Source organism: Lissotriton helveticus, chromosome 11 (assembly GCF_964261635.1).
Source record: "Lissotriton helveticus chromosome 11, aLisHel1.1, whole genome shotgun sequence".
Classification (NCBI taxonomy): domain Eukaryota; kingdom Metazoa; phylum Chordata; class Amphibia; order Caudata; family Salamandridae; genus Lissotriton; species Lissotriton helveticus.
The window spans coordinates 1171150374-1171163502 of record NC_136072.1 but is presented as its reverse complement, the minus strand read 5'-3'; the positions used below and the strand labels follow the sequence as shown (position 1 = coordinate 1171163502).

The 13129-nt window shown below is 47.9% G+C and overlaps 1 protein-coding gene across 5 annotated transcripts in view; it reads left to right on the top strand.

The window, feature by feature from the left end:
* SFSWAP (splicing factor SWAP) overlaps positions 1 to 13129 on the top strand; it is a 579257-nt gene that overhangs the window by 413905 nt on the left and 152223 nt on the right. For all 5 annotated transcript variants that reach the window (XM_078667992.1, XM_078667991.1, XM_078667989.1 and 2 more), the window contains exon 14: positions 5179 to 5489. In XM_078667992.1, the coding sequence (XP_078524118.1) occupies positions 5179 to 5489 (311 nt within the window). The remainder of the gene's footprint in view (positions 1 to 5178; positions 5490 to 13129) is intronic.

Below are 13129 nucleotides of genomic sequence, written 5' to 3'. Positions count from 1 at the left end.
TCAATAATTGTATGGAAGCCTTCTCACTGTCCATACGACCTGGCCTGTGGTGGGCCTGAGCAGGAGGTGCAGTTTACCAGATGTTCAGAACTTTCAAAGGTTGGTGCCCTCCTGCAGTCTTTAAGCAGGTGTCTCAGACATACCTCTGGTCCACTGCCACGGGCAACAAGACTGGGAATAGATGAAATTCAGTCAAGGCAGAGGCAACCATACCTGAACAAAGGTCCAGGGCCTGGTGACTTTCATCCACTAGGTACCAGGTGTATGGCTTGAGATTGGGAGTGAATGTTGGCTGACATGTCCCAGATAGGCCTAGCCAGCTTACACAAAGAACACTACCTACTGGGCAACACACATTACATTCAGATTGTACTCACCATTCACTGGTCAGCTTGCACCGACATGCATGTGTCCTTCTTTCTTGCCCCCAACATGAGTGAATGACCTTTTAGTGTGGCTTGGTGTTAAGCAGTCTCAACATTGGGATGTGTATACAAAGGGGTGCATCCTTGGACTAGAATCCCCTTTTTTCCATAGTCATTAAGATGTGGCGTATATTTTGTTTCTCTCATTGCCATTTCAGCTCAGCACGTATGACGACCAAAAGTGATACGTATTACCCGCTTGGGCTTGAATAATTGTAGTGTCCCCTGGAAGAACAGTACCAGACCAACCAGCATAATCTTATTGGTTGGGCAACTCCGCTTTACCTAGATACGCAGAAGCTATTCCCTCAAAATAACATTTTACTAGCCACAACTTTAATTCATACTCCAATAAAGGAGGAACCCCCTAACCCAGAAGTTCCAGCTGGAAAGGAACCTCTTCCATCTGCAGTATATTAATATTTAGTGGCCCAAAGATATCAAATAAAAAACCTGAAAAACATCTGTTATTGTGCATAATATTGCGTACTTTCTGTATCAAGGGATGCTGTTAACCCCTTGTGTGCTCCCGTCGGCTGTTGGCCGACGGGAGCACTACCTCCCTAGTGCTGCCGTCGGCCAGCCCGCCCACCCTTTAGAACGCCCGCACCACGGTGGAAAAACCGCAGCGGTTAAGGCGTTAGGCAAAACTAAAAATGCAACTAGGATTAAATGTTTACCAAGACGTGCCCTTGATGTAGCTTTTGTTCAACCATTTTTAGAACGAAGCCTACCAGGCAGCGCAGTTGTCTGATTTGCTAAAGCCATCTTAGCAACATTCAGAAAGCTTCCCTGGAAGTCCATTCTGCCCGTTTCCTATCATTGGCTTTGTAACTTACATTTTCTGTCTTTCTATTTGCTGGCTGGCTTTATTTGTTTTAGTCTGTCCAGGGTGAGTTTGTCTCTCCCATGGAGAGAAGCCTTTTCACATCAACTCCCCTTGCATTCTTTCACGAGTACTCCTTTCTGTAAACAGGCCTGTAAATGTTGTTCTTACCCTATCACATTTGCAGTACATTCAAAGACGGAGGTCAAATGTCATGCTGTGTCGTCCGAGAGAGCTTGGTATTTACTTTTCTTTGTCGGACTTAAAGCTGAGAGGATTTATGTGCCAATCTTGATGGATGCTGGGGGTAGGAAAGGTTTTTTTTCTAGCGCACAGCATTTAAATTGTGCAAGTATTTCAGAATATATCCGAATTATGAACTCACAAATGAAGCACATTTTTTGTTCATTCTGAAATGTGTTGAAAGCAAATACTTTAACATGATCAAAACAAATCAATACACTAGGTGAGGCCATTTCCACATGTTTGTTCGCTATATAGTTTTATTTGTAAAACTGTATATTGGTACAAAGATAATGGTCATTTCAGTTGAAAATGTGTAGTCAGGAATGACAGTTTGCACCACACCATGCATACTCCTCTCTACTCCGCAACACACCACTGCACTCGACTCTGCACCACTCCACCTTATACCACTCAAAGCCACTGACCTCTACTGCACTCTGTGCCAGTGCACTCTACACCACGCCCAGCATCTCTGCACTCTACGTCACTGAATTCTGCATCATTCCATGCCACTCTACACCACTGCACTCTACTATGCACCACTCAAATCTATGCCACTACAGTCTATGATGCTGAATGTTATGCCATTGCACTCTACGTCACTATACTCTGCAACTGTCTAAGCCAATGCACCCTACACCGATGCGCTCTACTCTACATCACTGCACCCTACTCTACACCCCCATACTCTACACCATGGGTACTCACAAACTTTCTCTCAGGGGCCAAATTTACAGTGTGGTTTGTGGCCGAGGGCCGCACCGGTGGGTGCGTGGTCAGTGAGAGAGGGGGCGGTGCTCGAGCCAAAAAAAAAACTGTGACCATGAGGTTGAACACATGGTACCTGCAGCGGATGTCTTCATCCACTGAGCCACCAGACCCAGCATACACACATCTCTTTCTCTCCCTCCCTCTTTTTTTCTACCTCCCTCCCTCTCTTTTTCTGCCTCCCTTCCCCTGTCTCCCTCCCTTCCTCCCTCCCTCTATCTCCCTCACTCTGTCACCCTCTCTCCCTCTCTCTCTGTCTCCCTCCCTCTCTCTCTCTCTCCCTCTCTCTCCCTCTCTCCCTCCCTCTCTCTGGCTCCCTCCCTCTCTCTGGCTCCCTCCCTCTCCCTCTCTGTCTCCCTCCCTCTCCCTCTCTGTCTCCCTCCCTCACTCTCTCTGTCTCGCCCCCACTCTCCCTCCCTCCTTCTCTCGCTCTCTCTCTCTCTCTCTCTCTGTCTCCCTCCCTCTCGCTTTCTCTCCCTCCCTCTCTCCATCTCCCTCCCTCCCTCTTTCTCTTCCTCCCTCTCTCCATCTCCATCCCTCCCTCTCTTTCTCTCCCTCCCTATGTCTGTCTCCCTCCCTCTCCTTCCCTCCATCTGTCTCCCTCCCTCCCTCTGTCTCCCTCCCTCTGTCTCCCTCCCTCTGTCTCCCTCCCTCTGTCTCCCTCCCTCTGTCTCCCTCCCTCTGTCTCCCTCCCTCTGTCTCCCTCCCTCTGTCTCTTCCTCCCTCCCCTGACTCTCTCCCTTCCTCACCCTGCCCTGGCGCTCCCTCTCTCACCCTCCCTCGCCCTGGCTCTCCCTCTCTCACCCTCCCTCGCCCTGGTTCTACCTCTCTCACCCTCCCTCGCCCTGGTTCTCCCTCCCTAGCCCTCCCCTGACTCTCTCCCTCCCCTGACTCTCTCCCTCCCCTGACTCTCTCCCTCCCCTGACTCTCTCCCTCCCCTGACTCTCTCCCTCCCCTGACTCTCTCCCTCCCTTGACTCTCTCCCTCCCTCTCTCTCCCTCCTTCGTCCTCCCCTGACTCTCTCCCTCCCTTGACTCTCTCCCTCCCTCTATCTCCCTCCTTCGTCCTCCCCTCACTCTCCCTCCCTCTCTCTCTTCCTCCCTCCCCTGACTCTCTCCCTTCCTCACCCTGCCCTGGTGCTCCCTCTCTCACCCTCCCTCGCCCTGGTTCTCCCTCCCTCTCCCTCCCTCCCTAGCCCTTCCCTGACTCTCTCCCTCCCTCCCCTGACTCTCTCCCTCGCCTGACTCTCTCCCTCCCTTGACTCTCTCCCTCCCTCTCTCTCCCTCCTTCGTCCTCCCCTCACTCTCCCTCCCTCTGTCTCTTCCTCCCTCCCCTGACTCTCTCCCTCACTCTCCCTCCGTTGACTCTCCCTCTCTCTCTCCTTCTCTCGCCCCCCCCTGGCTCTCCCTCTCTCTCTCTTCCCTGACTCTCCCTCTCTCTCACTCCCTCGCCCTCCCCTGACTCGCCCTCCCTCTGCCTCGCCCTCCCATGACCCTCCCTCCCTCGCCCTCTCCTGACTCTCTCCCTCTCTCTCCATCTCCGTCTCCCGATCTCTGTCTAGGTGAGGTGTAATAAGTTTATTAGAAATATCACAAAAAGCAATAGCTCTTTGCTGCACACATCAAACCACCTTCCCCAGCCTTCCCAACATCTGCAGCACATTATTAATGACACCCTAATGTAGAGGGTGCACGAGAGCCAGCTGGACCGCTGCAGCAGAGATCAAGTGTAATCCGGAGGGCAGAGATTCCTAATACGGCTGGGCTGATTCAGACTTTCATCCCTTCAGTGTCGATAAAATAAATGCTACTCAGGGGAGCACGAGCTGCGCAGAGTGATTTCCAAGTTCATCGGTTCAATCATTCACGGGTTTGTCTTTGAGTCCTGGTCACTGTAATTGTCCAACAATTGTCACCCGCCCTCCCCCACCCCTGTGTGGCAGCCCGGGATGAGACAGCTTGCCTGGAGCGCACACATCCGGAGCACTTTACAGGTCTTTAAAAGACCATTAAATTGTTAATGAGGCTTTGTTCTGTTTCACCTCTTCTGAGGCCCCTGCAGCTCCACTCTATGGCTGAAATCTCCCGGGCCCCTAGAGCAGAGCCTCTACGAGTCCAGGCTGCACCAACCGGCGGTGTTTACTGACACTCTTGAAACTTTTTTTTTTTTTAACTGGTACATTCTGCAAGGTCCGCTCTAGACTGTGGTGCTCTACTCTGTATCACTTTACATTACTCACTCTGCATAACTCTAATCACTATCAATCTACTCTGCCACCGCACTCTATGCCCCTCTACACTGCTCCACTCTACAACACTGTTCTGCACCACTGCACTCTGTAGCACGCCACTGCACTCTATGGTACTATATTCGACTCTGCTCTGCACTCTATGCCGCTGCACTATACTCTGCGCCAATACACTCTACATCAGTCCACTCTACTGTACGCCACTCTACGGGACTCCACTCTGCGCCACTCCAATACACAACACTCTTTCATTCCCCGCTACAACATTCGACTCCTCTCTCCCACTAACTTCTAGCCATGCTGAGCAGCAGCCACGCTGGTGTACAACATGGCTAAAACTCTTGCATAGGTGAGACCTATTGGCTTTGCCAATGCTTGTTTTTCTTGAGTTGACCACAGTGTAAAATATACGGCACAGACTAGAAAGCATACAGAACAATGGTGGAGAGAACAATGACAATTAGGATAGATGAGGTCGTCCAGTGGTGCATAGGGACAAAGTCCTGGCATTTTTGCCATAGGTGGTACATCCAGAGGAAAATCCTGGCCTGTCTTGCAGACCGGTTGTGTTTGATTGAACATGCCTCTTAAAACGTTGATTAAGCGTATACGTTTTGAAAAAGTTGATTGAGTGTAATTTTCAAAAAAATTGTTTTGCACTTTAGCTCGTCGATGACTTAAGCCCAGAAATGTTGGATGAGGACAAAATTGAGCCCATTACAGAATATAGTATGGAGGATTATGATGTGTCGGAGTATAAAGTTCCTGAAAGACCTTCAAAAAGATTAAAAGACTACCATAGAGAAGTGACAACAGTGAAGGAAAAGAAGAAAAAGAAACACAAGAAAAGATCACGCTCAAAGTCTCGATCACCAAAGCCACCAAAGCACCAGTCGACTTCGAAGTCAAAGTCGAAAGCGCATGTGAAGGCCAAGCATTCACTCCCCAGTGCATACAGGACGGTCAGGCAGTCCAGGTGAGTGCAAAACCTGATTCCCTCCCGTGTTTCCTCCTTTGGTAGTTTTTTGGGGGGGCCAGAAGTAGTAGAAGGTGGCAGTAGATTGGAAGGAATATCTTGTAGTTAAACTCTTTGATATGTTTTCATTCACTGCACTGCCATTCATACATTGCCAGAACTGACCGCACTTAAAGGCAGGGCGGAAAATGGGGCCGATAGCAGCGTGCATGTTTGTCACTTCACACACCTTTCTACCTCTTAGTTCTCTTGAACCTCAATCTGAGCACACATTATTGGGGCTTATCCTGCACGAGGCCCTTCACTCAGTCATTGGAGTTCAAGTATGGGTTAATAGGCCAGAAAACCCAGTGCCAGGTTTTTTTTGTTTTTTTTACCTATGGAGCCGTGTTGGAAAGTGGGTTATTGGTAGGGGCAAATGTAGGTCTGCCACTGGCATTGGCCAATAACACATGATAGGACCCAGCATAGGTCTTAGAAAATTATTCCTATGTTCAACCCTTGGTGATGTGGCTGCGAGCAGACAGGCTTAACTTCAAAGACCGGGTATGTAAAGCATTTAAAAACACCATCTCAGTAAATAATTAAGATACAACACAAAATAAAAATCCAACACCAATTTATAAAAATAGGTAATATTTTTATCTTTTAAATGACACCAAAACGAAAAAAAAACACTGTAGGGAACCAGAGAGATGAAATTTTAAACATTAGTCACTTTCTGTTGCTTAAAAACAAACAGTGCCCCTTTTAGTCATTTCGTTTTCTCTGTCATGTACACACCTATATAAATTGTTCTGAAGAATTTTCTCACCACTGTTGTGGGCCGCCTTCTTCAGCAAGCGGGGTCCAGTTAGAACACCTTCCTGACGTTCTGCTTGCGGGTCCCCAAGTATCCAACACACAATCCAAGGTTCTGGAATCTCCAAGAGGGTCCTTGAAAGTGTGAAACCTCAATTCCGCAATCCACTTGAACCAAACCCCCTACAAATCCACTGGTACTCCAGGCTTTGAATTCTTTGTGGGGCTGTCCAGGTGAGCTCTGTTAACCTGAAGCTTGCAGGGAGTCCACTGAGTCCTTTTGCAGCAAGGTAATCCACAGGGCTGCAGTTTCACTTGGTGCAGTCTTCAGAGGTCAGGCCTTAGAGTTCCTTGCACAGCAAAATCTTTTCAGCAGGGCACTTTGTTTCATTCAGTTTCAAGCAGCAGATCTGAGGGCTCTGCTCCTCTCAGATACTTATTACAAATTCTCTGGGTCAAGCACAAGGTCACTGCTGACCAATGAGAGCAGGGCAACTCCTCATAGTTATGACCACATCCTGTAGAGTGTGGCATTAGTGTGTCCCAGAGTGCATCATTATTCCAAATTCATAATGGCTGATTTTCCAGCAAGGAGGTAAGAGCTTGCTAAACACACCCCCTGGGATGGCTTATTTCCATGGACTCTCCCCGTACCATCTGCACATACCTTCCTTAAGCCTAGCCCTGACTCTGGGTCAAGAGTGTCAGATTGAAACTGAAACCCGGGCCTCCCCTCTGCCTTTGAAGAGGCTGGTTTACGATTCCACCCCCCTGGCCTGGAATTCCTATAGACCAGCAAACTGCCCTCCCAGCAGAGGGGTTCTTTATCACCTCTTCAAAGCAGCCTGGCTAATCCACTTAACTGTGACCAATCAGGGCAGACCACTGAAAGGCTGAATTTGGACTTACAAATAAAGTCTTATAACTTCTTGTTTGTCCTTTTTAGGAGAAATTCAACAATATCATGTTGTTGGATTTACTACTACCATTCTGGGAAGTCTTTGAATGGTCCGGCTAGTCCTCTCCTATCAATATTTATTAATCAATAACTTCATACCATGTTAACCTATGGGCCATGGGGTTTGTAATGGGGAAAATGACTTGAGACACTTTTCTAGCACCAGGGCTTATAAAACCATATTTTATATAAGTATTTCACTAATTTCTACAGGACCCCCACCCCCTGTGCAACTAGGGGAGACTTCAGGGGTTCTGAATCTGCAGAAATATTTCAAATCTTCCATACCCAGTTATTCTAACATCAAAGTCGAATTTGAGCAGCTCTTCAATACAATGTGGGAAGTGAAATGTAAAATTTCACTTTACCCAGGCATTTAAAAACTCATATTATAAGGGCTTACCTTATAGATAACTGACCCCCCCACCCCTGGGATACTTAGGGGTGACACTGGGGGGCCCTAATATGCAAAAACATGTTTTTTTTTTTTTACGGGCCCCTATCCCCAAAGTCGAGTTTGGGCACAATTTAAGGTTTAAAAGCTGTCCTGGCAACCAGTGCTTCTTTTAAACTGACATCAGGCTCTCAGCAGTGCACACATGCTGGTGCAGAAAATCTGCTGGCCTCTAAACTGCCATGCCCCAGGATACTGGAGACTTCTAGGTAGTTTCAATCCCCTGCCCTATTACATACCAGGGCCTTATGGGGTAGGTCATGCCAATTACAGGGGTACCCCACCATACCATAGTGTACCCTAGTGTATGTTGAGAGTTTTAACTGTATTCTAATGTGTTCCTTTTAGCTTGGTACTGGCCTTGGACCTGGTTAAACAGAGCCCAGAGTCAGTCAGAGTCAGTTATCACCAGTTCCAGTCAGCAAAAAGTTGGGGGGTGTCCAGGGCACAGGATGACTTTGCAACAAGCTGCCAAAGACCTCTTGTGGAAAAAACACAGATAGAGGGCTTTGGGTCAGCCTCCCTCGCGCATTGATTCTCTTGGGTCAGTCCCCCTCATCTATTGGCTTGTTTGTCTCAGGCCATTTCTGCCATTGCTTTGAGACATTGTCAATCGTATGTGTGAGCCTGAGAGTATTAATTGTCTCTCTCACTGTCAAGCTTTTGGCCAGACAGTGTAATCTTCTGTCTCCCAGGGAGTGTTTCCATTGTATTGGATGAGGTGTATTGTTTCCAGGAGCACAGCAGCTTGCAGAAACTATTTGATGAACACTAGCTATTTTGAAAAGAAGGCTAAAAGTAAAATTTTGTGCATATAACCAAATGCCCTTTTGAAGTATTTTCTACCTGTGTACGTTAATGCACTTCAATATTTGTTTTAAATGACTAATTTTCTGTCATTTTGTCCTTTCCATTTATAATTCGTTTAATTACTTTATCTGCACCTTCTGTTCTATGACTGTGTTGTCCCATCTCATGACTTTGCACATTTAATGTTTAAACAGCTCCCTTTTCCTGCAGGCTTCCCTTTTCCAATACCCTTCTCTTGAGCCAGTCCACTTCCTTTTCGACACTCGCGTCCCTTTTCTGTATGGCTAAATGCTCTGTCAGCACAGCAGGGGAATAACACCCCGCAGGGGCACCATTCCTTAATTCCACCAGCACCACTCAATGAGTGAGGGCCATCAGCAGCTCTAGCCATTCATATTCTGCCTTGTTCCCCAGAAAAGTGGCAGTCAGGATGACAGATAGCATTGCCATCTTGAATTGGGGAATCTGCCTTGCCTTAACTGTAACTAAAGTACAACAAGTCTATGTCAGACACTTTTTCAGAAGAGAAAATGCAACAGAGTTCTTGAATTGGATGGCCTATCTGTGTATGTGCTGACTGGCGTGTCCCGTGTGGCCAGCCCAAAACTTTAGAATAATTTGGACTTCAACACTCACCATCCAGACACACATGCAGCGCAGGTACTTTTCATACTGTTCTCAGGCATGATGGCGTAGGACGCCAGTTGAAGGAAAAGTGAAGGAACTGAACGGAACATTACACAGGGAAATCAGTGAGTGATCCCTCCCCTTTCCCAACAGAGGTACTAACAATATGCCATGTTTCCCCTTACTATAGACTCTGATACAGCTACTGGTAATGTCCTCACAGCTGTGGTAGAGAGGGCTGTAACCTCTCTCGACAGTAAGTGTGCTCTTTACATGCCTCCTTGACATTAGAGTCCCTCATCCCTCCAACCCCTGCGGTTGGCACTGTTGACAAAGAGAACCCAACCCCCAAGGTCTTTACCGATGGCCACTGCTGCTGATGTATGAATCCCCACCCCTAACACACACACACTCTTCATAGTTCAGAGTCTCTTGGGTCTTGTGTGGGTTTTAATTGTTATTGTGCTATGTAATATGCAGTTATGTAATGTTTGTGAAAGGAGAGCTGCTTAAGGTGGATTTGATTACTGGTGTTACCTCCGGGGCAAATAGAAACTCCAAAGAGTTTATTTCCTAATTCTGTTCACCCTTTCAAACCATGTGGGGTTAAGCACACCGCCCACGACCTAACTGATTAGAGGAGATTGTGGACAAGTTATTGTTTTTCATTTTTAATGAAGTTGATGAGCAAAGTCAAATATTTTCAAACTTTTGCACACCGTGAGGAGTCTTGTTGGTACCAATGTTGTTGGTAATTTGTTGACATTGCAAAAAAAAGAAGATGATCAGAGTTTGTGTAAATCGTTCAGAAGGCGACATTTAACTGCAGCCCTGACAAATGATTGGGAAACTCATAAAATATTTTTATGAAAAGTAGACCCAAATAAAGAGTAATTTGTGTTGTTCTAGTTTTCCCAAACACCCCAATTATTGAAATAAAAAAATTGTGACTGGGGGAAGGAGTAAAAACAAAGTATCTCTGTAAATTCGCAGGCCAATGCACATACAATGGGTTCTTCCAGTCACATGTCGACCATGCATCATTTGATCATTAAAAAAAGAGAAAATACATATTGGGCGTGAAGAAAAGCTAGATTTTATAAATGTACCCCTGTAGCTTGAGGATAGTGGTAAGTGTTCATACCACTCCTGTGGTTTTTAGGGAGCCACAAAGCTTCCTGGGGGAGGTCACATTGAGATAAACAGACCCGATCCTCCCTCCTCAGGTGACTGAAGGGGTCCATGGTTCATGCTTGGAAAAGGGGGCGCTCCTCCATAGAAAACAAAGCCCTCCAATGAGGATCCTTCAGCTGTGATCCATTTGCGAGCGGTGTCCATGGAAAGTGGATCCGTCTTCCCTTGCCAGAGGTTCCGCCTCTATCTCAATACCTGTTCAGTGTCTTCACTGGGGTAAGCTATACATGCACATCTACCCTCCCCTGGCACTGGTGCCAGTGACTTCAGTTGCTTCCGGGATACCTGTGACTGACATCAGGGTGCTCTGTTGACTGCCTGTGGAGATGGAAGAGAGCCTGCTTTGGGCTCTGATGGCGTGCCTCTCTCTGTTATCCAGTATTTGGGTGTCTTTCATAGATTCACATGCCTGAATCATTCCCCGTCGTCGAGACGGGAGCCTCCGGTATATAAAAAAGTAATGTCCTAGAGACATACATAAAAAAGAATAGGCCCAAAGGTCTCACCTTAGTAGCCTATCCACGTCCTTTTGCAGGAAGGACCAAAAGAGCAGGCCCCAAGGGTCCCACCTTGGTGGCCTATCTGGGTCCTTTTGTAAAAAGGACCAAATAAAGTAAAACAGCCAATCAGCTACTACCTCCTTCTAGAACCTTCCTGCCAGGAGCCCAAGTCTCTCAGATTTTCTACCGCACGTTGTGCTAGGGAGTCTCCACCTGAGTTCTCCTCAGGAATTTCTCTTTTTTCTTCAAAAACAACTTTAATTGTTTTCTTAAGTTATGTCGGATAGTCAGAAGAAGGGTCTTTTCAGGGCTTTTTCCTCCTGCAGCAAGAAAAGACTTCATGTTGAGGATAAACATGAGACATGTTTATATTGCCTCTACCCTCACCACCACGTAAAGGACTGCAAAATATGTCGAACCTTCTCCAACAAGACCCTCAAGGACCGAGAAGGTCGACTTCTGTTGTGGCTCAACAGGCTCAAGACCAAGAATGATGACTTGGTATCTGAAGGTGAGTGTGTCTGGAGCGTCGCATTTTTCCTTGAAGAGGCCAAGGGTTTCTTCCCCTAGCCCCACAGACACCCCTCCTATGAAGACTTCTAAAAAGTCCTCAGAGGGCAAGCCATCTGTGTCTGGCAAGGACCTGCCTGTCCCCAGGAAGCAGCCGCTGCTCCTGACGACGACGACGACGATGGCGTCGATGGTGCATTCAGCACAGAAAACTGTCTCGACGACGACAGTGTCGACGACGACGGCATCATCGGCTTCCTCCTCGACGACGAGAACGATGCCTTCATCGTCGGCGAGTAGACCTACGCCGTCGACCATCCCGGTCACTCCATCGACGACAAAGATGTGGTCGACGACGAGACCCTCGTCAAAGACACCGACGACCCCGTCGACAAAAAAAAAAAACGCCGTTGACGAAGTCTACCTCGTCGAGTACACCGTCGACGATGGGAATCTTACCGTCGACGAAACTGACGACGATGAAGACGCCGTCGTCGCAGCCACCGTCGACGACGACGACAAAATTATCGTCGACGAAAACACCTACCACGACAGTCGACTCCAGCGTCGACGTCTACAGGACCCTGGTATGAGTCTGCACTCCTGTCCCATGCCATGGATGCTTTTACACCGCAAGTGAGCCATGTCACGGTGAAAATTACTAAACGGCCTATTAAGCCACTTCAGACATCGCCCGGTAGGATACAACAACCACCTCCGGCCTGTCTGCTACAAGGTCAAGAGTCAGACGAGGACTCCTTTACGCAGGCTACTAGTCCGTCAGACCTAGTGCTGAAATGCCAAACAACAGACGAGGAGCCGGAAGAGGAGGAAGACCTTCTACAACAACAGGTCCAACCTCATCCCAGACACAGGTTACTCCTACGGTGTGTCTTCCCGCATCCATCGTCTATTTTTCAATTCAATTCAGTTAATTTATATAGCGCGCTACATACCCATAGGGTCTCAAGGCGCTTAGAGAAGGGTGGGGAATTACTTGTCGAATATCCAGGTTTTAAGTTGCTTTCTGAATGTTAGGTGGTTCTGAGTGAGGCGAAGGTGAATGGGAAGTGAGTTCCAGGTTTTTGCCGCCAGGTAGGAGAAGGATCTTCCTCCCATGGTGGTTTTGTTGATGCGAGGTACAGCAGCAAGGGCTTGGTGGGAGGAGCGTAGCAGGCGGGATGGGGTGTAGAAGGAAAGTCGTGTGTTGAGGCATTCGGGTCCAAGTTCGTAAAGTGCTTTGTGTGCGTGGGTTAGAAGGCGGAATGTTATCCTCTTATTGACGGGGAGGCAGTGGAGGTTTTTCAGGTGGCCAGAAATGTGGTCTTTACGCGGGATGTCTAGTATGAGTCTGGCTGATGCGTTCTGGATGCGTTGGAGTTTTTTCTGGAGTTTTGCGGTGGTACCGGCATAAAGGGTGTTTCCGTAGTCCAGGCGGCTTGTCACCAGTGCGTGGGTGACCGTTTTTCTAGTTTCGGTGGGGATCCAGCGAAATGTTTTTTTGAGCATGCGAAGAATGTTGAAGCAGGATGATGAAATGGTGTTGACTTGTCTGGTCATCGAGAGTGAGGAGTCCAGAATGACGCCCAGGTTCCGTGCGTGGTCTGTCGGGATGGGTGCTTTTCCAAGGGACTCTGGCCACCACGAGTCGTCCCAGGCGGAGGGGGAGGTGCCTAAGATAACGACTTCTGTTTTGTCGGAATTCAGTTTCAAACGGCTCTGCTTCATCCACTCTGCTACTTCTCTCATTCCTTTCTGTAGGTTGGTTTTGGCGGTGTTAGGGTCT